At 43.2% G+C, this 27,644-nt stretch overlaps 1 protein-coding gene and 1 long non-coding RNA gene across 8 annotated transcripts in view; one reads left to right on the forward strand and one right to left on the reverse strand.

Moving 5' to 3' along the window:
* Nucleotides 1-27,644, reverse strand: part of LOC110350455 (uncharacterized) — a 60,643-nt gene that overhangs the window by 7,872 nt on the left and 25,127 nt on the right. The window lies entirely within an intron of this gene.
* Nucleotides 8,687-27,644, forward strand: part of Csf3r (colony stimulating factor 3 receptor) — a 29,383-nt gene continuing 10,425 nt past the window's right edge. Inside the window, exons 1-5 of one of the 6 annotated variants that reach the window (XM_087215264.1) lie at nt 8,687-9,254; nt 15,529-15,566; nt 20,708-23,684; nt 25,073-25,127; nt 27,058-27,140. In XM_087215264.1, coding sequence (XP_087071390.1) covers nt 27,077-27,140 — 64 coding nt within the window. In that variant the 5' untranslated portion in view covers nt 8,687-9,254; nt 15,529-15,566; nt 20,708-23,684; nt 25,073-25,127; nt 27,058-27,076. Of the gene's footprint in view, nt 9,255-15,528; nt 15,567-20,707; nt 23,685-25,072; nt 27,141-27,644 lie in introns of those variants that run through there. The other 5 variants (XM_087215261.1, XM_087215262.1, XM_087215263.1 and 2 more) reach the window with 5 other exon arrangements.

The raw sequence follows: 27,644 nt of genomic DNA on the forward strand, positions 1-27,644 counted from the left end.
TCCTATCCTAGTTGTGTCATTTTATTGCCAGACTATTTTGGTTTAGACCTATGTTTCAAAGTCTAATGGACAGATGAAGAGTAGGCATATATGCCCTTGTTCCCCACTTTAGGGAGAAAGCATTGTATCATCTCCATTCATAGAGGGAGTTTTTGTTGGAAGTATGGAGTACATGTCTTTGATCTGTTGAGAAGGTCCTGTTCTACTTCTAGTCTCCTGATAGCTTTTACCATGAACAGCTGTAGAATTTAGTCCAATACTCTTTCTGCGACTAGTGACAGGATCATATGGCTTTCTCCTTTCCTCTGTTAAAATGATGACTTTTGGGGGTGGATCTTCCAATGCTAAACCAACACTGCCATCCCTATAATAAAACCACTTTGTACATACTGCCAGATCTGACTTCCAATAGTTTGTTTTGTTAAACAAATTTCTATCTATGTTCATACTTTTTTCTTCTATTATCTTTATCCAGTTTTAGGATTAGCATAATGTTGAGTTCCTAAAATGAGGGGAGAAGTGTTCCTTCTTTTTTCTGCTTTAAATGTTTGATATAATTTATCAGTTAAAATGCTTATGAGCCTGCTGTTGTCATATAGGTAGGTTTTCAAGCTAGGAATATACTTTCTTTAATAGGTGCTATTCATATTTTATATTTCTTCCAGAGTTAGTTTCATTAATTTGTCTTCCAAGTTACTTCTTAGAAGTTGTCAAATTTATTTCAAAACAGATTTCTGAAATACGCTTTCTATATCCTTTTAAATTCTGTAAAATCTGTGGTAATGTGTCCTAGATCTTAATATTATAATTTTAAAAATGTATAACTGATATTGTGTAACAGGAAGAAAAGGTCTAAAAGACCAGGGGAATTGGGAGGGGTAGGGGAAGGGAAAAAAGGGAAAGGAAAAAATATGAGAAGAGGAGAAAAACGGAAACAAGGTCTTTGCAAATAGGGAAGAGTGGAGGGGGTGAAGGGAGGGCAAGGGAAGGGGAAAAAAAATAAGAACCAAGAGACTCATGTAATGGTACAAGATCCCAATGATGAATGTAACTGTATTTTATACCTAAAATGTACCAATAAAGTTAATGGGGAAAAAAAAAAAGATTAAAAGAGAAGAAATGTCCATCATTCATGGATTATATGTTTATTTGCATAGACAACCCAAAACTCTGCAAATAAAGTCTTACAACATATAAGAGGGAAGAAGAAAGATCTTTTTTCCTACAAAGGAAAAATGTAGTTGAATTTAGGAGACATACTTTTAAAATACACATCATTGGGCCAGGGATTTAGTTCAGTGTTTCCACTGCCTGCGTTGCAAGCACAAGGTCCTGAGTTCGATCCCCAGTACCAAAAAAGATCAAGAGAGCAAAATGAAATAAACTTAAAAAAATAAAAACAAATACACATCATCTATAATTGCAACAAAAAAAATTAGGTACCCAGGAATAAATCTAATAATAGATGTATAAGGCCTGGATAGAAAGAATCACAAACCTGAAAACATTAGATAATATCTTTTTTCTTAATTCTTCATAGAGAGGTAGACTAAGTATTTAAAGATGTCAACAGCCAGGCATGGTGGCACAAGCCTGTGATCCCAGCACTCCGGAGGCTGAGGCAGGAGATTGCCATGAGTTTGAAGCCAGCCTGGGCTCCATAGTGAGTTCCATACTGAGTTTAAGGCCAGCCTGAACTACATACTGAGACCCTGTCTCAAAAAAAAAAAAAACCAAAAAAACACATCAACTTCCAGACTAGGAATGTAACTCACTGGGTAGAGTGCTATGAGGCCCTGGGTTCCATCCAGCACTGCACAAAAATAAGCCTAAGTAAATAAAGATGTCAACTTCCTTTAAGTTGATCTTTAAAATCAATGTAACTCCAGTCCCAGTCCAAATCACAACAGAAGTTTTTTGAATCTAGACAAATTAATTCTAAAATACCTTAGAACAACAAAGACACAAAAGTAGATACTACTGGGAAAGAAAAGTAAGAGGAAGGGACTTTCCCTACTGAATATCAAGACATGTAAAGGTAAAGCAATTGGGAGAGCAATGAACACGGGGATAGCCAAATAGTCTAGTGAAACAGAACGGACAGCCTGAAAACCACCCACAGACACAGGGAATTTGATGTGGGGCAGAGACAGAAGCACCACTGCCAATCACCATGAAAAGAGTAGTTAGCTACTCAAAAAAAGAAGGGAGAGGCCGGGGATTTAGCTCAGTGGTTTTGCTGCCTGCTGCGCAAGCACAAGGACCCGAGTTCGATCCCTAGTACCCCCCCGCAAAAAAGAAGAAGCAAGCGCAAGGTCCTGAGTTTGATCCTCAGTACCAAAAAAAAAAAAAAAGAACAAGAAAAACTGGATCCTTTTCCCAAACCCTAAATGATATCTATATGATATCTATTCCAGGTGGATTATAGATTTATATGTGAATGGCAAAACTTTTAAACTCATCAAAGAAAATATAGGAAAATATCTTCTGACCTCCAAAGAAAAAAACTTTCTTCAACAAGCTAAAAGCACCAAGCTTGAAGAAAATACTCATAAATTAAGAACTTTTCTCCATCAAGACATCATAAAGTACCTGGTGTGATGGTGCACACCTGTAATCCAGCACTTGGGAGACTAAGGTTGGAAGACCACAAATTCGAGCCCCGCCTGGACAATTCAATGACTGAGCAAAACCTGTCTCAAAATAAAAAAACAAAATACAAGGCTGGGGATGTAGTTCAGTGTGAAGGTCTTTGATTCAGTTACAAGTGCCACAAAAATAAATAAATAAATAAAATGAAAAGACAAGTCCCCAACTGAGAAAAGTCATTGTTAACTACACTACTGACAATACAGATTAAAACCTGAGCAAAAGACACAAACAGGCATTTCTCAGAAGTGAAAAACCAATCAGATATGAAGAAGGAAGATCAACTTCATTGATAATCAGGAAAATGCAAAAGAACAAGAGAGACAACTTCACACCCACTAAGTTGGCAAAGATGAAGAAGGCTGACACCACTAAGGGCTGGTGAGGATCTCGATAGATAGGAACTTCTACACTCAGCTGGTTGGAGGACTATCATTTTGGAAATCAAGATGGCACCATTTGAAAGCTTGAATGTTTACATAGCCTACCTGTTTAGCAATTCTTTAAAGAAACTCATGAACTTACACAACCAGGAACGATGTATAAGAATGTCCGTAGTAGTAAAGAAAAAACTGAAGCCATCCCAACAGCCAGTAACAAGAAATGGATAAAACTAATTTGGGAGTATAACTAATATAATTATACAATTGACTATACGGAGAAAAATGGGTAAGCTTTGTCAAAAGACAAAATTATTAAAAATGTACTTATAGATCTAATTTGTTTTTATTCAAGATTCATGAATGGAGCAGTCTCCATTGTATAAGATTTTAAAAATAAAGCTCCCCCTGGCCAGTGACAGAACAGTGGGTTTTGTAAGGTGGGAGCAAGGATACAACAATAAGAGAGATATCAATGTCAGGTCACTTTTTTCTAAGGGTTAAAACAGAAAGGTCCTGCCAGAGATTTAGCTCAGTAGTTCTGCCGCCTGCTTTGCAAGCATAAGGTGCAGAGTTGGATCCCCGGCATAAAAAAAAAAAAAAAAGAAAAAGAAAAACCAGAAGGGTCCTGCTTTTTAATTTTTTTATGAAACAGCTTTACTGAGATATAATTCACATACCATGCAATTCATCCATTTAAAGTGTGCAATTCAGGCCAGGTGTGGTGGCATAAGCTTATAATCATCACAATGGAAATTAAATAACACCCTCCTGAACAACCCATGGGTCACAGATGAAATTAAAGAAGAAATTAGACAGTTTCTACAATTAAATGATAATACCAATACAACATACTGAAACTTATGGGACACAATGAAAACAGCCCTATGAGGGAAATTTATAGCAGTGAATTTGCATATCAGAAAAACAGAGCCAGCTCAAATAAACAAACTTATTTATGTTGAATCTCAAACTTTTAAAAAAAGAAGAGCAAATCAAGCCCAAAGGTCATATGAGGGAGGAAATTATAAAGATCAGGGCAGAAATTAATGCAATGGAGACTAAGAAAACAATATAAGAGCTGGTTCTTTTTTTTTTTTTTTTTTTTTTTTTGGTACCGGGGATCGAACTCGGGTCCTTGCGCTTGCGCAGCAGGCAGCAAAACCACTAAGCTAAATCCCTGGGCCTGGTTCTTTGAAATATTAAATAAAATTGACAAACCCTTAGCCAATCTTACCAAAAAAAGACTCAAATCTATGCAATTAGGAATGAAAAGGGTGAAATCACAACAGATACTACAGAAATCCAGAAGATCATCAATACCTACTTCAAGAAGCTGTATTCTAATAAGATGGAAAACACAGAAGAAATGGACAGATTCCTTAATACACATGAATTACCAAAGCTGAATCAAAAGATATTAAAATTCTAAATAACCCAATATCAGTCAATGAAATTGAAGATGCAATTAAAAACCTACCAACACAAAAAATCCCAGGCCCTAACAGATTCACTGCTGAATTCTACAAGAAATTTAGAGAAGACCTAATGCTGCTACTTCTCAAGGTCTTTAATGAAATTGAAAAGGAAGCAATACTCCCAAATTCATTCCTGGAAGAAACCATTTCCTTGATACCAAAACCAGAGAAGGATCCAACCAAAAAAGAGAGCTACAGACCTATCTCCCTAATGAACATAGATGCAAAAATTCTCAATAAGATACTGGCAAACAGAATGCAGCAAACCAAGATTATACACCATGACCAAGTGGGATTCATCCCAGGGATCCAGGGATGATTGAACATATCCAAATCAATAAATGTAATACACTACATTAACAGAGCCAAGGACAAAAACCGTATGATCATCTCAATAGATGCAGAAAAAGTATTTCACAAAGTCTAACACCATTCATGATAAAAAAGAAAACCTGCAGAAAATTGGAATAGATGATCTTTATCTCAATCTGATAAAAAAAAAATCTATGACAAACCAACAGCCAATTTCATACTAAATGGACAAAAACTGAAAGCTTTCACTCCAAATGAGGAACAAGACAAGGATGTCCACTGTCACCACTCTTATTCACTATAGTTCTGAAAACATTAGCCAGAGCAATTAGACAAGAGAAAGAAATAAAAGGAATAAGGATAGGAAAGGAAAAAGTTAAATTATCATTATTGTGGATGACATGATACTGTACATAGAAGACCCCAAAAACTCCACCAAAACACTTCTAGATTTAATAACCAAATTCAGTAGTGTAGCTGGATACACAGTCAACACTCAAAAATCAATAGCATTTCTGCATTTCTGTACACAAATAACAAACTCCCTGACAGAGAAATTAGGGAACCAACACCTTTCACAATAGCATCCAAAGAAATGAAATACCTAGGAATCAATCTAATGAAGGAAGTAAAAAACAAAACAAAACAAAAAAACTCTACATTGAAAACTACAGCACTCTGAAAAAGGAGATTGAAGAGGATATCAGAAAATGGAAAGATATCCCTGTTCTTGGGTAGGAAGAACCAATATAGTGATAATGGCCATACATCCAAAACTGTTATACAGATTTAATGCAATCCTGATCAAAATTCCAACAGCATATCTCACAGAGAGAAAACAATCCTAAAATTCATTTGGAACCAGAAGAGACCTAGAATACCAAAGACAATTTTGGGCAACAAAGACAAGGCAGGGAGCATCACAATCCCTGACTTGAAATTATACTACAAAGCTACGGTGATAAAAACAGCATGGTACTGGCAAAGAAAAAAAATCTGAAGGGCCAGGGATTTAGCTCAGTGGTTTTGCCGCCTGCTGCACAAGCTCAAGGACCCAAGTTTGATCCCCGGTCCCCCCCAAAAAAAAGAGAAAAGAAAAAAATCTGAGGTTCAGTGGAACAGATTATAAAATGCAGGAATAGTCCCAGACACACTCAGCCACCTTATCTTTACAGGAGCCAAACACTTTCACTGGAAGAAAGATACCCTCTTTAATAAATGGTGCTAGAAAAACTGGGTTTCAACTTGTCAAATATTAAAACTATACCCATATCTTTCACTATGCACTAAAATCAAAATGGATCAAAGATCTAAATAAATCTGAATAGCCAATTTTAAGAATGAAAGAGACATGTATAATATAACAGTTTCTAATATATTCACATTCTAAAATCATTTCCACAATCAATTTTAGAATTTTTCACCACTTAAAAAAGAAATTCCAGAGACTAGGGGTATGGCTCAGTGGTCGAGTGCTTGTCTAGCAAGCACAAGGTCCTGGGTTCAATATGTAGCACAGGAAAAAAAAAAAAAAAAAGAAGGAAGGAAGGAGGGAAAGAAGGAAGGAAAGACAATGGATAGAAGGAAGGAAATTTTATAACCATTAGTAGTCATTCCCCATTTCTGTCCCACTCCCATCCTTTCCCCCTCCCAGTCCCTCAGCCCCTGGTAATCACTTATTACTTTCTATCTTTATATAGTTGCCTATTCTGCATATTTTTAAATATTCTTCTTATCTAATGGTAATTATATATCCTTTGACTAACACCTCCCCACGTCATCCCCATGCCCCTAACTCCCCAAGCTTCTGGTTACCACCATTCCACCCTACTTCTATGAGATCAATGTGTTTAGATTCCATGTATAAGTGAGAACATGCAGTACTTTTGTATTTGTGCCTGGCTGGCTTCACTTCACATGTTCTCCAGGTTCATCATCTTTTCACCAAAGACAAGATTTTGTTTTTTTTATGGCTGAATTGGCGAAGCCCAACCGACCTCCAGTGCTGCTTGACAAAGTTCCAGCTGGGGGAAAGAAAGGGTGGAACACATCGTACCCTCATGTTTTATTTTTTCTTGCCATAATGTTTATAATTGTTACTCTGGTCACAGGAGTCACTGTGTTTGTGACTAACAACAAACTCTCCATGAGGCAAATTGGCAACGATGTATTGAAATCTGATCTGGCTCAAAAGTCCCAAATTCCAGTTTCTCTTCCTTCTATTGCCACATCCACTGCTAAAGAAACCTCTCCTAAAACCCCCTCTGTTTTCCCACTACTATAACTCCCTCTCTTATTGCTCACATTCTTTTTACTAAAGGGGTCTTATAAAGAGATTGAAAGGACAGACTTTAGATGTAAGAAATAGTGGGAAATGGGAAATAGAAAGAACGTTAAGACAGGTAAATGCATTAAGGAGGCAAGTTACTCAATATCTCTCAAAGTGCTGTAAATATCTCCTGCTCATGGACTATGAACCTAAATGACATTTAGTTAAGATGAATAGAGGTAAAGAAAAATAGAGAGCTAATAGCAAACTATATTGACCATTGTGCAGTTTCTCAAGGGCCAGCTGGTGACCACAAGTTTGACATTTAATTAATTAAATCTTGCTTGTACCCCCGCTGATATAGGGATTTTGATTAAGTTACTCTCTGGAGATTTTGATTAAGTTACATTCTGTTCTGCTTAGGTATGGGAAAATAAGGGGGCAATTGTAATTTTTAAGAAATGTATTCATGATGTTCAATGAAATGAATCAGCTTAGAAAAAATATACTGTTTAGTAAAAAATAATCTTTACTTCACTAGATATTGCTAAGGCAACCTAAAATGTAAACATGTTCCGCCCAATGCCTCTTAGCTATTGCTTAAAGATATAAAAATAAATCAGACCCTGAGACTTCTCAGAGAGAACCTGAACATTGCTTGAGAAGGTTCTTTTCTCATCGCCGACCCAGGACATCTCCCCTTCCTACCCTGCATCGACATCGACTGCAGCTGGTCTGCGGCACTGAATGGCATTCCATTGTGCATGTATACCACATTTTCTTTACTCATTCATCTGTTGATAGACACTTGGGCTAATTTCTTATCTTGGCTCTTCTGAATAGTGCTACAGTGAACACAGGATGCAGATGTTTCTTCTACATACTGATTTTGCTTCTTTTAGATAGATACCCAGGAATGGGGTTGTTGATCAAAGGATATTTCCCAATTACACTATCTCAGGTAGACTGGAATCGCCTATTTTCAGGGGTGGGGAAACGGTCTGTTTGGGGTTTTACTACCTGCTTCCTTAAAGTTTTAGTTTGAGAGGATTAAAAATGGCAAAACAGGGCTGGGGATTTGGCTCAGTGGTTTGGCCGCCTGCTGCACAAACGCAAGAACCTGAGTTCGATCCTCGGTACCAAAAAAACAAAACAAACAAACAAAAAAGGCAAAATAAGACCAGCATCAAACTATAGCCTGTCCAGGACCTGGAACTGAGAAACCTAGAACACAACAACTTGATGAAGAAGGAAAAAATCAAAAAGAAGAAGTAGTAGATCTTCTAGAATTGGAAGGAGCTGACAGGAAAACTAGAAACTACCAAGAAGCTGGAGAAATGGAGCACAGGACAGACAAAAAAAACGAAGCAGTCTGGAAAGCTCACCCTGGCTCCAATGACACAAGGCAAGCCCAGAGAAAGTCAGCAACTCCAGGGAAAAACAACAGAGAAGGCCTGCAGCACTAGCCCAAGGAAAGCCCATGACTTGTAAATTGCAAGAACAGCATGGGGTTTTACTCAGGAAGTGACACCTTCCACATGGCAAGCTACCGTTCAAGAAGAAATCCAGTGCAGCGCCTGCCATATTGAAGAGGGTCTAATCAGGAGCCATTTGGGGAAAGGGTTAATTGTTTAAGACTGAGCTACAGAAAAACTTCACTTTAGTGTTTCTGGAGTCACACTGCCATGCGTGGAAGATAGCCACAAGAGACAGTCGCAGAAAAGGCACAGGCTAGACAGAGGACCCAAGGGAAGTTTAAACTCAGGCCAGGAAGGACACTAAGGTCCCACCCTCCAACTTGAGAAGCCAGGCCTATGATGTGTGGCTTTTCCAGGGGCCTGGGTCTAAAAGTGCTTACACTGAGCCCAGTGGACTGCTTGACCCCTGCCCTGCTTCCCACATCTGGCACAGAACTCAGTAGCCTGTTTGCTTTCCCCAGCTACCACTGTGATCAGAGGTACAGACAGTGGGGCCTCTGGAGCAGGAAAGGAACCTCACAAGCCCACAGGCCATAAATCTAGGCAGAGAAAGCTGTGACTTGGAGCACACAAAGGGACACAGTGGAAACTGGAAGCAGCTGGAGTGAATATATCCCTACAGGGAAATCATTGAAGACCACAACCAGCAGGAGAGGTGGGGAAGGATTCAGCATTCACACATAAAACTGTGAGTGTGGGAAGAAAATATGTTTCTGTAGTGACTCAGTGTCCCTCCCCTGGTGGATTCCATTACTCCAGACCCTGGAAAGAAACCACTCATTCAAACACAGAGGAATCGGGAAAGGGTCTTTTTTCTTAATTGTTTTTGGGGTCTTTGAGTCTTTCTCTTTTCATTTTCTTCTTTTTGTCCTTTTTCTTTTTCTTTATTTTACTCTCTTTTCTTTTTCTTGTTTTCTGTTATCTTATTTTTTTCCACTTCATTAAATTTTATCTACTTATATTATTTTTCTTACTCCTTAAAAGAATTCTTTTTTTTTTTTTTTTCGGTACCGGGGACCTTGTGCTTGCAAGGCAGGCAGCAGAACCACTGAGCTAAATCCCTGGCCCCTTAATAGAATTCTTTATCTCACTTTTCTCTCCTCTATCTCATCTTCCTTTTCTTTATTTTCCAAATTTTACTTCTTTTATTTTCCCTTCCCCACCCCCTCCATCTTTAGTAGTATAACTATTCAGCTTTATTAACCTTCAGATATTTAGTTGACTATGCTATTGCTGAATTATTTTCTATTGTTAATGGTATTATAGTTGTATTTAGTAGATATTAACTGTCTGTCAATATTTGGTTTGTCTTTGTGTCTATACTACAATTAGAGATATCTTTACATGGGGGGTGGGGAAAAAGGAAGAAGTAAGATATATCATGTACTGGTACAAATTCCCTATGATGAATCTTATCATTATATATATCTAAAATGTACCAATACATGTTTTGCTAAAAAAAAAATTTTTTTAAGATATCTTTTCTAGTGTTAAGGGTGATAGCTTTTATTGGTTCTTATGATATCATCCAGTTTGTCTTCGACTGCATTATTGCTGATTTTGTCACTATGGACAGGGTGACATAGTTGTTGCTGTTAATTGGTTTTTACTATATACCAATACAGACATTCCTCATTTAACAACCAAGTTCCAGAACTGTGACTAGGTTGTTCACTGAAATGGTTGCTATGTGAGGAATGGTATATAGTATGTACTTTACAATATTCAGAACAAAGAGATGGTTAAAGGAAACTCCAATTTGATGACTTTGCTTTTATTTGCATAACTCTTACATGCAGTACTATAATGTATAACAGAACATAAAACTAAAGTACAAGCAGCAAAAACTACAGTACTGTATAAACAAGGTATACTGCACAAAAAAGACATTAAGTCCCTGTAAACAAGGTGTACAAAACTATACCCACCACCTCCCTCAGCGCAGAGGAGGTGAGCCACGCGGGTGCCAGCAACACCCCACCCCACTCCCGTGAAAAATGAGAAGACATGTAAACAAGTCTCAAAACCAGACTTCCAGATCACCTAAAGCAACCCCAAGGGGAACAGAGATGGAATAATCTGATACTCAACCACTTGGACTCCCTGAACTGGCAACAAAAGAGGATCTGGAAAAAATAAAATCAGAAATAATTTCTCAGGTAACAGCAGAGATTGTGCCCATAGTGGAAGACATGATTAATAAATCTAGAAAGGACACAGATAAAAAAAATAGAGGAACATGATGGAATCCCAACATAGGACACAAATGGAATCCATAAAACAGATGGAAACAGATTTCTAAGAGATTAAAAACTCCATTGAAAGTTTACACAGCAGAATGAACCAATGTGAAGACAGAATTTCAGATATGGAAGATAAGATTGCAATTAGTGACCAGGAAAAGAAAAATTGCTTTAAAATTGTAAGGGACTATGAGAAATCAATCCAGAAGCTGCTAGACGATGCAAAGAAGAATAACATAAGATTGATTGGAGTCAATGAAAAAACAGGAGAGAGTGCAGACAATATTAAAAAAAAACTGTTCACAGAAGTGATGGCAGAAAACTTCCCAAGCAGGGGAAAATAACTTGACGTACAGATAAGTGAGGCATATAGGACTCCAACTAGCCTTAATCAAATAAAGTCTACACATAGGCATATAATTGTTAAGATTCCAGAAACCCAACAGAAGAACAAAATTCTACACTTAGAGAAAAGAAACAAATCACATACAAAGGAAACCTCATCAGAATCACAACAGACTTCTCAACACAAACCCTCAAGGCAAGAAGAGCTTGGAGTGATGTATTTCAAGTCCTAAAGGAAAACAGCCTCCAACCCAGACTGATGTACCCTGCAAAACTATCTTTCAAAATTGATGGAGAAATAAGATACTTTCATGACAAAGAGCACCTTAGGAATTTCATGAATACCAAGCCAGCACTCCAAAAAACTTTAGACAATATCCTAGGAAAAAACAATGAGGATCACAACCCCAGGGAGACCAGCAGAATGAATCCATTGGGCATGACAAGAAATTAAACGCAAAGGGGGAGAATCCAACAAAAAGAAAAAATCATGACAATGATAAGTCAATACATATCAGTTATAGGCCGGGGAATTAGCTCAGTGGTTTCGCGGCCTGCTGCGTGCACAAGCTCAAGGACCTGAGTTCGATCCCGGACGCAAAAAAATATATATATACATATCTGTTATAACCATCAATGTTAATGGTCTCAATTCACCAATCAAAAGAAATAGGGCCAGGGATTTAGCTCAGTGGTTCTGCCGCCTGCCTTGCAAGCACAAGGACCCAAGTTCAATCCCCGGTACCAAAAAAACAAACAAAGAAATTAAAAAAAAAAAAAAAAAAAAAAAGAAATAGACTGGCAGAATCAGTCAAGAAGCAAGATCCAACAATATGCTGCATACAAGAAACACACTTAATTCAAAAAGAAACTTATAAACTGAAAGTTAAAGGGTGGAAAACAACACTGTATGTGACAGGAACCCCCCCAAAAAAGCAGGAATAATAAAAAATTTTTAAAAAGCAGGAATAGCTATCCTCTTTGCAGATCAAGTGGATTTCAAACCAAAGTCTGAAACACTTCTGGTCCCAAGAATTTCAGATAAGGGATAGTCAACTTGTATGTACAAATCTATTGTAAACATGTGTTTTCCTTACTCTTAAGCAAAAACTTAAGAACAGAACTATTGGTTATTAACAGTAATACAAGAAATTTCTATATTGTTTTCCAAAATGGTTTTATCATTTTACATTCACATTAGAACTATTTGAAAGTTCTAACTGGTTCACACCTAAGCTGACATTTGTTCTTTTAAAACTTTTAACTTCATCTCCCTAACAAGTGTATAATTCAATCTTGCTATTGTACTGATTAGTATTTTTCTAATTCTAGTGTTACACACCTTTCCTTGGGCTGTACTGGCTATTTATCATCTTCTTGTGTCTACTTTTTAATTGGGCTGTCTATTAATGAGCTGTCAGTGTTCTTTATATATTCTGGTCATAGGTTATATGCATTATAAATATGGTCTGTTTAAGGACTACTTTTCATTTTCTTAACAATGTCGGTTTTGGGTTTTTTTTGGTACCAGGGATCGAACTCAGGTCCTTGTGCTTGCGCAGCAGGCAGCGAAACCACTGAGCTAAATCCCCAGCCCCAACAATGTCATTTAAAGTTCTAAATTTTGATGGAATCTCATTTATCAATTTTTTTCTTTTATACATCATGTTTTTTGTATCCTACGAAATTCTTGCTTACCCTATATTCATGAACATTTTCCCTTACAATTTCTTCTTAAAGTTTTATAATTTTAGTCTTTCATATTTAGGTTCATAGATCCTTTCAAGTTATTTTTATGTGCGGAAATAAAGGGTTGAGGTTAACTTTTTACATACAGATAACAGGTGTTCTAGGAACATTTGCTGAAAACACTATATTTTCCTCTGCTCTTGAGTTGAGTTTATGTTCTATAAAATGTTAATGTTAAATAATCTTTCAAAACTCAGTAGACCATATATGTGTGGTTCTATTTCTAGATTCTTTGTTTTATTCCAATGATTTATATGTCTTTCCTTACACCAACACTGCCTTGATTACTGTAGCTTTAGAGGAAGTCTTAAAATTAGGTAATAAATGTCTTCCAACACTGTTTTTTTTCCTTTTTTTTTTCTTTTTACTTTTCTAGGTCCTTTGAACTCCTATATAACTTTCAAATCTCAATATCTAATTCTTCACTTATAGCAGATATACCTAGACCTGAATTTTTACATATACCTTGTGTTTTCTAATCCTGATAAATTCACATACAAGTTCTAGGGGCACCTAAAGATTTCTTAATATTTTCTCTGTAGATGATCATTTCATCTACATATAAAGTTTTTACTTAGGGGCCGGGGATTTAGCTCAGTGGTTCCTCTGCCTGCCTCTCAAGCACAAGGACCCGAGTTCGATCCCCAGTACCAAAAAAAAGATTTTACTTCTAGCTTGCCAATCCTATCCTAATTGTTTCTTTTTATGGCCAGACTATTTTGGTTTGGTTTGAGCCTGTGTTTCAAAGTTGAATGGGAAGATGAAGACTAGGCATATCTGCTCTTGTTCCCCACTTTAGGGAGAAAGCATTGTATCTTTTCCATTCATCTAAGGCATTTTTGCTGGAAGTATGGAGTACATGTCTTATCTGTTGAGAAGGTTCTGTTCTACTTCTAGTCTCCTGATAGCTTTTACCATGAACAGCTGTAGAATTTAGTCCAATACTTTTTCTGCAACTACTGACAGGATCATATGGCTTTTTCCTTTCCTCTGTTAAAATGATGATATATGGGGGTGGATCTTCCAATGCTCAACCAACACTGCCATCCCTTTAATAAAACCATTTTCTACATACTGCCAGATCTGACTTCTAATATTTTGTTTTGTTAAACAAATTTTTATCTATGTTCATATTTTTTCTTCTATTATTTTTATCCAGTTTTAGTACTAGCACAATGTTGATTTCCTAAAATGAGGGGAGAAGTGTTCCTTCTTTTTTCTGCTTTAAATGTTTGATATAATTCATCAGTTAAAATGTATATGAGCCTGTTGTTGTCATATAGGTAGGTGTTCAACCTAGGAATATACTTTATTTAATAGGTGCTATTCAAGTTTTATATTTCCTCCAGAGTTAGTTTCATTAATTTGTCTTCTAAGGTACTTCTTATAAGTTGTCAAATTTATTTCAAAAAAGACTTTTGTAATATGCTTTCTATATCCTTTAAATTTTGTAAAATCTGTGGTAATGTCCTCTAAATTTTGATATTGTAAGTAAAACAATGTATAATTGATATTGTGTAATAGGAAGAAAAGGTCTAAAGGAGCAGGGGAGGGCCGGGGATTTAGCTCAGTGGTTCCGCCGCCTGCTTCACAAGCCCAAGGACCTGAGTTTGATCCCCGGTACCAAAAAAAAAAAAAAAAAAGGAGCAGGGAAGTGGGAGGGGTAGGGGAAAGGAATGAAGGGAAAAGAAAAAATATGAGAAAAAGGGAAAAAATGGAAACAAAGTCTTTGCAAATAGGGAAGGGTGGAGGGGGTGAAGAGAGGGCAGGGGTAGGGGAAAAATAAGAGCCAAGATACTCATGGAATGGTACAAGATCCCAATGATGAATGTAACTGTATTTTATACCTAAAATGTACCAATAAACTTAATGGAAAAAAAAATCCCCAAAAAAAGACAGGTCTTAAGTCTGATCAGTGCGCCTCAATCGTAAGTCCAAACAGTCGTTAAACAAGTAGGTCATTAAATGAGGAATGTCTGCATCTGGTTTGTCTTTGTGTCATCAACAATACTGAGGTTCATTTCCAAAGAATAAGATTCTAGAGGTGGAGCAGATCTATGTTATGGTGAGGTCCATGGTATAATCAAGGTACTAGATGGCTAAAGTGGAAATGGGCCTGCGGATAATCCAGTCAAAAAACCAGCATGTAGGTGAATCACACATATGGCCAGTAAAGCCCCTGTAGATGGCAGTAGAAAGGAAAACCAAGAGATGGATGCCAAGGTGACTGGAGGCCAGCAGAGGAGAGTGACAGGGAAAAGTAGAGCTTGATAAAGCTTCACAGGCCAAGGACTTTAAATGAGGCCACATCTGAATATGAGATTGGGGATCAGGAGGAAAACCAACCATGTTTCTGACTCAAACCTACTACTATTGACCATGAAGAAACTGCTTCCTTTCATGAGGGCTGCAAATTAGTGGTATGGTGTCCTCTGGGATGGGAGGCACGCAGAGGTACTGGGAAGTGGTTGAAAGTATGGCAAGTTTGCTTGTTCTAGGCCATAAGAGCCTGGGGTTTTACTCCTATATTGTACTGCCCTCAGGTCCAAGTACAGAACCTGGTTTTGCAGTAGATGCTCACAAATTTTTTTTTTTTTTTTTTTTGGTGCTGGGGATCGAACTCAGAAACTGGCGCTTAGGAGGCAGGCAGCAGAACCACTGAGGTAAATCCCCGGCCTGATGCTCACAAATCTTTACTGGATTAATGGATGGGCAGGTAGATGGGTGAGGGAAGGGGTGGTGGATGGGTAAATGAATGAATGAGTGTGGGGACAGACGGCAGGATAGATTGGTGGATGGATGGATTTGTGGATGGATGGATAGATGGATGGGTGTGGATGAATGGATGACTAAAACTGGTGGATGAGTGGATAGATGGATGTGTGAAGAGGTGGGACAGGGTGTAAGTGAATAAAGTGAATGAATTGAGTAAACTGAGCATTTCAAGAAGCTCAAGAGAACAGCCTGGGAAGCCAGAAAAGTGATAGAAGACAAATCTGGCCCTACCACAGCAGACTAGCCTGCTCAGAAGAACACTATATCCACAAGGAGGTTGTAAGAGCCACCATCCCTCTGCTCCTTGATGCCTCCCAGTCCCCACTTGTGACCCCAGGACCTAGGGTGCAGGGAGAGGACATGGAGCCACAGAACTGGTTACTCCTGGGAACCCCTCTTGTCTCTTACGATCCAGGAAAGACCCCAGGAAGCAGGGAGAATGCAGCCCTCAGGTTCTGATCACAGAAGCTCTGGACCTGTGTTCACTTCTTTCTAGGGTGAAGCAGGTCACTTGAATTCTGGCCATTCTTCTTGGCAAGATGTTTAGGAAAACCTGATCTCCCTTTTACCTGTCCACTCCAAGGCTGTAGAACACAAACCTTCCACCTATAGGGAAAGTCTCTGTGCCTGGACAGATGCATCCAGCTCCCTCTCCCAAGGATGAGGCAGACACTGGCCTGGCCTGGGGACTCTTCCCTTTGACAGGCTGCCCCAATCTTGGCCACTAATGGCAGAGTTTCAAAAGGGATAGCTTTCCTTAAGGCAAGATAAGCATCTGAGCTTTTATCTGACTTTAACCTCTGATACCCCACCACCACCACCACCAGCTATACCAACCCGGAGAGCAGAGATAAGGTCAGCAGGCCACAGGCTGGGGACAAGAGGGAGGGGAGGTCTTCCCTTTTGCCCAAGCAGAGCTAGAATTCTGCTTCCTTCCCCAGAGGCAAGCCCCAAGAGACCATCTGGGCAGCCATCCCAGGCTCCTTTGCAATCTGGGGCCCTGCAATTTGCTTCCCGAATCCAGCACTAATTAGATCTAATTAATTCATTTCTCATTTTGGGGATATAATCAAAGGCAGGAAATCCTGCCAATCTGAGCACCAGCGAAGCAGGAGAATGTGGCAGTGGCTGCCACAAGGTAGAAGCAACTACTCCAGACCTCTTGGCATGCAATTACAAAGCCACTGGGGGTCCTTAGGCCTGAATACCCAGGTCCCACCTCCAAATCCTATAGCCACATTTTAAGGACAGCTGCTCCATTCCAGGCCCCATGTTGGTTCTGGCAACACAAATCTGGCCTTCACAGAGCACCTGGGAACCCAGGGGAACAACCTAACCCAACCTGGGAGATCTTGGGGATAGGGAGATGACATGGCTTTGAAGGGATAAAATATATTTCTTCAGGCATAGAACAGGAAGGGCATTCCAAGAGAATGGAACAGTGAGAGGAAAGCCCTGGAGATGTGAACCAGCCATGTGCAATCAGACAATGATGGGAATTAGAGTGGCTGCAGGGTGGGCTCAGAATGGGGGAAAAGAGAGTAAGAAAGGGAAAATCCAGAACTGAAGCCCCAGGCTGGAAGGATCAGGGTCCTGGTTTAAAGGTCCTCAAAGGCTATAAAGATCTAGAGCTTTATCCAGTGAGTGAAAAAGAACAAATGGAGAGTCTTCTTTTGGGCAGTCCCATGTGGGATGTGAGGTTTGGAAGAAGCACCCCAGCTGAGTGCAGCAAGGGAAGTATCCCAGGATGGAGGCAGGAAGACCAGGAAGAAGCCATTGTGGTCATCCAGATAACTGATGGATGGTGGCCTGGTCTCCTGTAGAAGCCATAGGGTGGCAGAGAAGGGGTGGAACCCACAGGAAGAAGTGTCAGGCTGGATGTGGGAGCAACAGTCAAGGAAGACTTTAGGAGTCTCAGTGTCTGGATTATTGGGAGCAATTCTACATTATTTTGGGAAAAAATCATTTCACAATTAAATTATGATGAGGCCTGGTCTTCTTGCCTACAGGCAGGCTATGACATGCTGAAACATAACTCCATTTTTTGCCTCCAGTCACAGCTGAGACCTCAGTGGTCCCATGATCCTATGATACTTAAGGGCAAGATACTTAAACTAAAGAATCCTGGTTCCTTGAGAACCGAGCAGTAAAAGAAAGGTTTCACCTGGGGAGGGGCAAATTCCTTATTAACTTAACTCATCCTACCTACTGTTATAAGAACGTCTTTGCTTATCTTACCCCTAATCAACATAAGATCCTCATCAGCATAAGATCCTCATGGTTTCAGGATTACGGCCACCCTCCAAGACATCTGATATTTTCTCTGATTATAAAATCCTTGTCAATTTAGGATTATCACTGCCCTCTGAGTCATCTGTTACTCCCTATGCACCCAATAAATAGTGGCAACCTCAAGATGCCTTCATCTTTGCTGCCCAGAGCAGCATTGATCGGGCCCAAAGCTCAGCTTCTTCTCTAAGTTTCATTTCCTGTCTTTATTCATTAATTCACTTTGCGCTGTTGTGGCTCACAAAAGACCAGGACTCACTGTGGGGGTTCTGGTAATATCCCTTTCCCTGTTCCCTACACTGGATCCCATTCACCAGGTCAGAAAGGCAGGTTGTTAAGAGGAAGTATGGAGAAAGAAGTTCAGTGAGGGGTGTGTTTGGTTTGGGGTATCAAGGCAGACGGGGACTTGAAAGATAGGGCTGCTCAAAGTCATGGAGAATCAAGGTCATCTCAGGTCTGGAGTGCAGGGCTCCTCAATACCCTATCCCCAGGCCTGTCCTAGCTCTTCCTGCTGTACCTCTTTGTGTGCATGCATGCATGAGTGTGTGCATGTATATATGTGTTTGTATCTGGTCTGTGTATGTGTATCTCTGTATGTGGATGTACATGTGCATGGTGCTAGGGACTGAACATACTAGGCAAGTACTCTCTACCACTGAGCCACAGCCCCTCTTCAACAGCCCCCATTCCACCCTCTACACCTTTGCTCTTGCTGTCCTGCCTCCCCATCCTCCCCGCTAGCACACTCTTCCCTCCTTGCTATAAATCTCAGCCATCCCTCAAATTCCAGCTGGAATCCTACCCTCACCTTGAAGCTAGGGTCAAAATCCAAGCTGTGTGGCATGGGAAGGTCACTTTCCCTCTGTAGACTATCAGAGGGTGAGCAATCCTCTGATTACCTAGAAGGGGGAACAGTAAGGGCTAAAGAGAAAAAAGACAGTAGAGACTTGCGTAATTTCAAAGTATATGGGGGTCTGGGAGGTCAGTGCCTCAGAGTGAGCAAAGACAAAGATTCTCCAGAGGAGCGGGGATTTAGCTCAGTGGTTCCGCCGCCTGCCTGGCAAGCACAAGGTCCCAAGTTTGATCCCTGATACAAAAAAAAAAGATTCTCTAAGCTAGTCATCATTTATTGGGTACACAATAATTGGAGGGAGCACCAGGTGACATAGGGGCCAGTGGTAATCTGAGGACAGTGAAGAGCTGATGAAGATTTTAGGTCACAAGTTTCTTTGAGGAGGACCAGATTGAGAGCATTCTCACAATAGTGGGTAGGATGACTTAAATTTGACAAGGAATTAGTAATCCCTCCCCAGGTGAACCTTTCTCTTTTGTTTTTACTACTTTGTTCTCAAAGAACCAGGATGTCTTCAGCTGATATAATCTTGCTGGTGAGCACCACCGGGTTAAAGGATCCTTGAGGTCTCAGCTGTGACCGGAGGCAAAATGGAGTTATATTTCTGCATGCTATAGCTGGCTCAGGGGCAAGTTACATTGAGCCTCAGACAACTATAGTCATACTTTAGTTATGAAATGATTTTTCCCAAAAATTTATGTAGAAATGCTCCCGATGGTGGACCTGAGTTTTCTAACCCTTCAGAGGGAAGTACAGAAAGATCCTTGAACTTGGGAGACTTTCAGTCTAGCAAGAGCCATAAAATCAGTCATAACCAGGACATTAAAGGTGTATCAAATGTCCTGAGTATGCAAATAAGAAAAAGGCCTTTGAAGAAAGAGTCAAATTTTCTTGCCGGAAAAGAAGCAATAAAACTTTAACCAGTTGACAAAGAGTGACAGAAGGCACGCCAGGTGGAGGGACTGGCCGAGAAGTTCTGGGTGTGTTCAGGGCAGGATGAGGGTCCAGATTCTCACTTCTGAGTCAACAGCTCAAGCACTTTCTGTAAGCAGGCTGTCCAAACTGGGCAGCCTCCAGTAAACACCTGTTTGCACAATCAAGGTCACACATGGGCATGTTTGCATAACGACCTGTTTGCACAATCTCAGCTGACTGCTTTATTCCAAAACAGGGGATTTAGCTCAGTGGTTCTGCCGCCTGCCTCGCAAGTGCAAGGACCCGAGTTCCATCCCTGGTACCAAAAAAAAAAAAAGTAGGATTGTCCAAAACAGGCCCTCACAGACAAGCGCAGCCTCCACTTCCAGACACACCCTGGGCAGCCCCCGGGCCCCACCTGGCCCCTCCAGATCAGGCTGCTCCCTGATCCACCCAGCAGCTCCACAGCTCCACACATCTCCAGCTATAACAGAAACTGCCCTGTAGCTGCACTGCCATGAAGAGGGTTCACTTTCCAGGGCTTCCTGGCAGGGGTTTCCAACCCACACAGGCCTGGTCTGATGGAGGAAGGGAAGGGGCAAGGGAGCTGGAAGAGGAAGTATCCAAAAGGAGACGCCAGTGCCGTGGAGGGGATGACCCCTCATCTATCTCATGCTTTTCATTTCACCACAGTAAACACTTCTTAAACCTGGCTCTGTCCCACAAGCGTTACATTTCACTCCTTTCTCTCAAGAATCCTATGAAATGGTACTTTGATCCCCATTTCAAAGATGGCAAAACCAAAGCTCAGACAGGTTAAACAACTTATCCAGGGTCACACAAGTGGCAAAACCACACAACCTGGCTCCTCAACCCACGTTTTTAATCTATCTACACTCCAATGCCTCTCCCCTAAGGAAAGTTCCTCCTTAAATCTAACTTTCATTTCCTTAAATCTTACTTCTGTTTCAGCTGCTGCAGCTCCATTTCCTGGTGCAGGTTCTCAAAGAAGAATGGAGTACCACTGAGCTGAGAAAAATCTTGCTCCAAAATATTGATGTGTGCAGTGAGGAAAAAGGAAAGCAATTTCAATCGAACATCTACCATGTGCTATTTACTGTGCCAGACACAGTACTTCTGATAGCTCATTTAATCTTCACAAAACCGGGGAGAAGTTGACATTCCTGTGGTTGATAAGGAAACTGAGGCTTGGAGAGGATAAGCCACTTCTCCAAAATTCTGAGCCCCGTGGAGATGTACTGAGTATCTTCCATGTACCTCACACTGTGCTGAGGCTGGGGAGGCAGAGACAAGGATGTGGTCTCTGCCCTCAAAGAGCTCACAGTCTGATAGAGGAGGCACAGCCAACAGCTCACTGCTGTGTTACGGGATTAATGACAAGGGAGCACCCGGCACAGAGAGGCTAAGATTCGAAAGCTGGCAAAACCTTCGCACAGGCTGAATGCCTGAGCTGGGTCAGGAATAGGACCCAGCCAAGCAGAAGTGATGGAGTGGGCAAGAGCAGAGGCACAGAGGTGTACAGACCTGGGGCTGGCAAGGGAATGGAGGATCAGCTTGATTGGACCATGGGGTGATGCATCTGGGAAGTGGGGACAGCCTGCCTGTCTCATTAAGAAGTCAAGGTGAGTCAGGTGTGGTGGTACATGTCAGCTATTCAGGAGGCTAAAACAGAGATGGCAAGATGGAGCCAATCAGCATAATCTAGTGAGACCCTGTCTTAAAATAAAAAATAAAGCCAGGGATTTAGCTCAGTGGTTTCAACGCCTGCTGCACAAGCACAAGGACCCAAGTTCAATCCCCAGTACCAAATAAATAAATAAATAAATAGTGCTAGGGGTGTAGCTCAGTGGCAGAGTGGCTCTGGGTTCAATTCCCAGACACAAAAAAAGTTAGGATGAGATGCAGACCTCTGCTGAGAGGCAAGGAGAGGAGATGACCTGCAGAGCGACCGCAGAGACAGACATGGGGCTCCCTGGAACCCCCCTCGCTCACCATGGCGCCCCAAACCTGCTCAAGAAGCGGGTCTTCCAAGTGATGGCCAAAGAACTGATCAGGTGTGGGCACAGGAGGGACATGATGGACGGAGTGACATCTGGGTCCGTGCAGTGGCTGACCTCGGGGAGGGATCCTAATTCACCAAGATGACAACCACAGGGGCTGGGGACAGAGCTGATGAAGTGGGAGGAACATTCCTCCATTCAATTGTTCATTCAACAAACATGTACTGAGGGTGAGGGCTCACCGTGTGATGGGCAGAGCTGTAGACCCTGGAGCTAAAGTTCTAAATATGGTTGCCCTTATGGAATATCCATTCCCATGGAGGTGGGGACAGCAAATATCAGATAGTGAAAAGGGATACAGGAGAAGAGAGATAGGGAGAAAAGGAGAGGTTGGAGTTTTTTAAAAGGCTGCTCAGGGAAGACATCAATGAGAATGTGACATTTGAACAAAAACTTGAAGAAGGGAAGGAAATAATCCCAGGTGGCTATTTGGAGGTAGGGGTGCCCAGGCCAAAGACACAGCAAGTGCAAAGGCCCTGGGGCTGCCTAACAAGTTCAAGAAACAAGGAAAACAGAGTCACTGGACCAAATCAGTAAAAGGAAGAATAGAATACCAAGAGAGGGGTCTGGCAAGTAATGGGAGTGCCTTGCACTGAAAGGGCTTTGAGTTTGACTCTAAGCAAGATGGGAGACGTTTTAGGCTTTGGGGCAGAAGGTGACATGATCTGACTTCTGTTTGATCAATACTACACTGGCTACTAAAGGGACAGTAGTAGACAGAGAGACAAGTATGTATGGACACAGGAGACCAGGGAAGAAGCTATTGTAACAGTCCTTGCAAGAGAGAAGCGTGGCTTCAACAGAGCCAGTTTTGGCATAAGTGGCATTTATATTTCCAACACATTATCATGAAAATATCCATATAGCCAAGCTGAGTTTTCCTATGAACACCTGTAATGCCCAGGATTCCGATTCTATTCTGAAAAGAGTCAATGGGATTGGGATTTGCTGAGCTTGCAGAGCTGGGGGACGTGTCTGGGAGACGGTAGCAGGCACCTGAGCCAGAGCTGCAGCCCAGGCCAATCCCACCACACTGGACACGGAAGCCCACTTTCCCTAAAAGAGTCACAGGTCACCAACATGCTGACAGCCTGCTGGTGCCTTTACTGGGTCATGAATCTGGTCAACCCTGAGCAGCCTAGGCCTTCCTCGGAAAAGTATTCGTAAACAACTGCAGGGGAATCATCGATACAAACAACCTACGGCAAAAGAAATACATTTGCCCCAATTAGAAAATATTCAGTGTAACAGATCCCCTATGAGTAAATGTTAGAAATTTTTGGTGCATGGATGAAGCCCCCAGGACACACCTTATTTTGGCCCCCAAATCCCCTTTCTCCATCAGCCCAGCCTGTGGGCAGTGGCAGCCAGGATGGAGTGGACAGGGCACAGTGCACATTGTGCAATAAATCTCCCTGCTGCTGCAAACCTTGAGGATCAAGACCCATGTGGAAAGAGGCTGGGGGCTGAGGGAGCCTTGGAGCTCCCCCAGGGTAGGGGGCACAGGATGGCACCCAGCCAGCTTGGAGCCTCGAAGGAAGCTCCAGCCTCAGGAAATCCGGAGGCAGGGGAGGGGGCACTGTTGCCACACTCCCCGGCCCTTTAAGACCCCTGAGGCAGGAAGGCTGCTGGGCCTCACCAGTTTCCCTGAGGGCTCCTTCCTGGGAGGAAGGGGCTGCCCGAGAGCGAGCAAGCACACCAACACGCGGAAGGTGTCGCAATCCTCAGTCCCCCAGCTGTCATTAACGAAAGAGCAGGGGAGAGAAGTCAGACTTCGGCAGGTTTCAGGAACTTGACTCATAGAGTTGAGGAGAGGAGAGAAAAGGGAGGCCAGCACCCCCACCCGCCCACCCCACACGGGCTGCAGCGTGAGTAGGGGACCCCCGGGAAGCTGAGCCCAGCAGAGGGGAGACCAGGAGTCCCAGGACCACTCCCAGCTCTACCACAGGCACTGTCCTGGCCTCAGCCTGGGCCGGGCTCCTGCCTTGGGGGTTGGAGCCTGGCAACCAGGAGCCTTGGACAGTCTCTCTCTGAGGGTTGCTCAGGAAAGCCACAAACAGCCGCATCTCTCTTTGGGGACACAGAGCCGGGCTCGGGGATGGCCATCGTCGTTCTCTCCGTGTCTCTGTCTCTCAGAACCCGTTCATCTGCATGTCCATCTTCTGTCTCTCCCTCTCTCCATCTCTGAGGGGCCCCTCAGCCCCTCTCTGGCTGTTTCCTGAGTGACTTTCCGTCTGTCTCAGAGGCTCTCTGGGCCTCTCTCCATCTCTGTGCCTCCCTTTGCCTCTCAACGTTACTGCTTGGAACCAGTCTGCTTCCAGGCCTCCAAGCCTTAGCCCCTCCAGCCCAGCACACGTGTTTCTTGGGCTCTTTTTTCTTTTTTTTTTTTTAAAAACAAGGTCTCAATTTGTAATTCAAGTAGGTCTCTAATATCCCACTGTGTATATATCTCAGCCTCTCTCTCTCTCTCTCTCTCTCTCTCTCTCTCTCTCTCTCTCTCATCTCCCTGTCCCTCCCACACCTGGGAAGTCCCTGTCCCTTTATTTAGTCCCAGCCCCTCCCCCCTCCCTACCTATTCCCAGAGAAGGAATTTCAAAAGAACCAAGGAAGTAGCCAGGTGATGTGGCTCATGCCTAAAATCCCAACACTCTGGGAGGCTGAGTCAGGAAGATCAAAAGTTCAAGTACATCCCAGATAACTTATCTTAGTAACTTTCTCAAACATAAAAAGGGGCTGGGGATGTAGCTCAGTACAGAGGCCCTGGGTTCAATCCCCAGTACCGCAAAGCAAGGAAGAAAGGAAAGGGAAAAGGAAGGAAGGAAAGAAGGAAGGGGGAAGAGGGTATAATGGGAGGAAAGAGAGGGGGTGGTAGCGACTGTAGGTGGCACCAGATGTGCTGGGCACAGAGGTTCAGGCAGCCTCGGGCCAAGCAGAGATGTCAAGGTAACACAGACAGACTGAGGACCGAGGAGTTAAAAGTAGAGCTCAGAAATGGGGCTTTGAGACTGGGTAGTGTGACACAGACAGAAATAAGGTAGCAGTCATAGTAGGCTGTGCCCTCAAAGCCCAGCTGGGGGCACCAGCCATGCTGGGGTCCAAGAGGGAAGCCCTGCTTTGTGGCTCGTGGAAATAGCCTGCAGTCGCTGGGAGCACAGGCTGTGCCCAGCAGAGCTCCGAGGGCCTCCATTCAAATGACCTTGATTCACTGTCACAACAGCCACCAGAATCAGGGGCTATTGTTACCTCTTTTTCACAGATGGAGAAACCGAGGCTTGGAAAGGTGAAGTAATTTGTCCAAGGTCACAAAGCTGGTAAGTGCTGGAGCCGCAGGGCAGGGCAGGCGATTTGGCTCACAGTGGGCTCCCAACCCCTTTGTGTACTGCACACCCCACCCCACCAGAGTAAAACCACGCTCCCACGGACACCAGCTCCCACACACTGGGCTGGGGGAGACCCAGCACTGGTGGGGCACAACAAGGCCTGATGCCACACATGCCAGCACCCAGCGACCAGGGGAGGATGGTTGGGCCTCTCGAGGTTTGGCTCCCCACTCTGGACAGAAGCCAATGGGGCAGGATAAGGGGGTACCTGACTGGTCTGAAGCTGTCCCTTGCTAGGGCAGCAGGACCAAGGTATTATCACAAATATATGGAGACGGGAACCAGTGACGTTCCAAAATCTGGACCTAGAAAGCTAAATCTTCCCCAACCAGTGAAGGGAAGCAGGTAGGGTGATAATCAAACTGGTGTACAGTAGTAAGAAAGTTACCAACCATTGATTAAGTAGAAAGGAATTATCTGAACAGTTGTGCAGGTTTCTTACCGCACAAATCTGCCTGGTGGAGGCTGAAATCTAACCTGTTCTCCGATTACTAGGTTCTAATATGGAGCAGCACCAGGGGTGCTTTTTTTCTGATTTGCACAGTGGTGACTTGTGGGCACCAGTGTCCTAATACTGCAGTACATGATAAACTGAGGGTTGGGGACAGGCTCCTGCAAGCAGGGACAGCTTTGGACATCTGGGCTGCTCATTCAAACCTCTGTCTGGGAGGAAGAGAAAAAGATCTTCCTGGCATTCTTCCTGCTGAGCACAGGGTCTGCTGGCCACCATGTGCACATGTGTACCCAGGCGTGACAGCCAGCAGGTCCCACACACCTGCCACCAGGAGTACCGAGGAGTGCTGGAGGCCCCAAGACCCCAGTGGGAGCAGGACTGAGGGTTCAGCCGGACTCTACCACAGTGAGAGAATCACTGCATACTTCCTCAGACAGAAGTCAGGGCTCCTATTTGGGGACTATGGCCATGGCCGCATCACACTGGCCCCCAGCAGACCTCCAGAGCTCTGCTCCCAGAGGTGGGGTCTGCTGGTCCCCCTGTGTCCCCAGTGATCTCCTCCCAACCCCCCTTTCCTCTAGCCTTTGCTGTGGCAGCCAGCTTCCTGAAGGTGACACCTGGCAGCCCCCTGCTGGCTGGCTGTGGGGCTCCTGGGGCAGTGTCACTGAGGTGCTCGGTGTGGCCCACCCAGGAGGACCTGCCTGGTACTCATGGATGTCCAGCCTAAACTTACTGGGGAGTTAGCACCCCGAGGGGCACCCCTTGACCACTGGGCAGGAATTGCTGGATAAGTATCCCTGTGCTCCTCCCATCCAAGGATAAGTTGTCCCTCTGTGAACGGTGCAGACTCATCTTCCACGGCCAGCCAGTGATGCCACCCTGTGTTGGCTTTCCTCCCCTCCCTGTTTCATTCTCCCCTCCTCTCCTCACCTGCTTCTGGGATCTTCCCAGAACACACTGCCTGCATGAAACTTGTTTTAGGTGTGGCTTTCTGGAGAGAGCCCAGCTTAGACAGGAGGAAAGGGGCCAGCATGCTGCTCCTCCTGCTCCCTTCCCTGCTCATTCCAGGATCCAGGTATGATAATGGTGGTGGCCATGGAGTCATTTCCTATGTGCCAGGCACAACCCAAAGCCCTTGACCTGCATAATTATGTCATCTTCCCAAAGCCCTGTTCAGTGCAGTCTGCTGTTATCTTCATTTCTGAAAGGAAACTAAGGATAAGAGAAGCCAAGTAAACTAGCAAGACTGCACTGTAGCAGAGCAAGGATCAGGCCTGGTATTTAGCTCAGTGGTTCCACCGCCTGCCTCGTAAGCGCAAGGACCCGAGTTCGATCCCTGGTACCAAAAAAAAAGGATGAAGCTCAGCTCCAAGTCCAAAGCCATGACCTTAACCGCTCTGTCTCCAGGTGAGCACCAGCTAGCACTATGGCAGGGCTGGGAGCCTGCAGCCTGACCAGAGCAGCCTTGATCATCCTCTTCCTTCCCAGAAGTAAGTGTGGTGGTGGAGGGGACTGGGGAGAGGGCCCCTGCATTGCCACATAGCTCCTGGGAATCCCCAAAAATCCCAAGAGGCTCAAGACCAAGACAGATGGGAGGCAGCTGGGCTCCCACCCACAGGCCTCGCCCACCAAGAGGGATGGCGAGAGGAGGGAGCTGAGCAGCTGGGCAAAGGCAGGGGCATCTAACTAAGTTCTACTGCAAACCTCTGCCAGCTGTCAGAACGAACCTCTGGGTCCTGTGCAGCCTTGATGGGTGGCAAAAGGATCCTGGTAGAAGAAGCCACAAGGAAACAGGTTTTACCCTGAAGTAAGGAAGCTCTCCAACCCCTTTACTGTCTTAAGAGGTGGAAAGTAGCCCATCTCCAAGAGTAAACAAGCAGAGGATCAGGGATATAGCTCAATGGCACTGTGCCTGCCTTGCAAGTGCAAGGTCCTGAGTTTGATGCCTGGTACCGAAAAAAAAAAAAAATACAAGAGCAAGCAAGGCTGAAGCC

The sequence above is a fragment of the Heterocephalus glaber genome, unplaced genomic scaffold (genome assembly GCF_053883595.1).
Source record: "Heterocephalus glaber isolate CG9 unplaced genomic scaffold, H.glaber_assembly_v1.0 deba00001452, whole genome shotgun sequence".
Classification (NCBI taxonomy): domain Eukaryota; kingdom Metazoa; phylum Chordata; class Mammalia; order Rodentia; family Bathyergidae; genus Heterocephalus; species Heterocephalus glaber.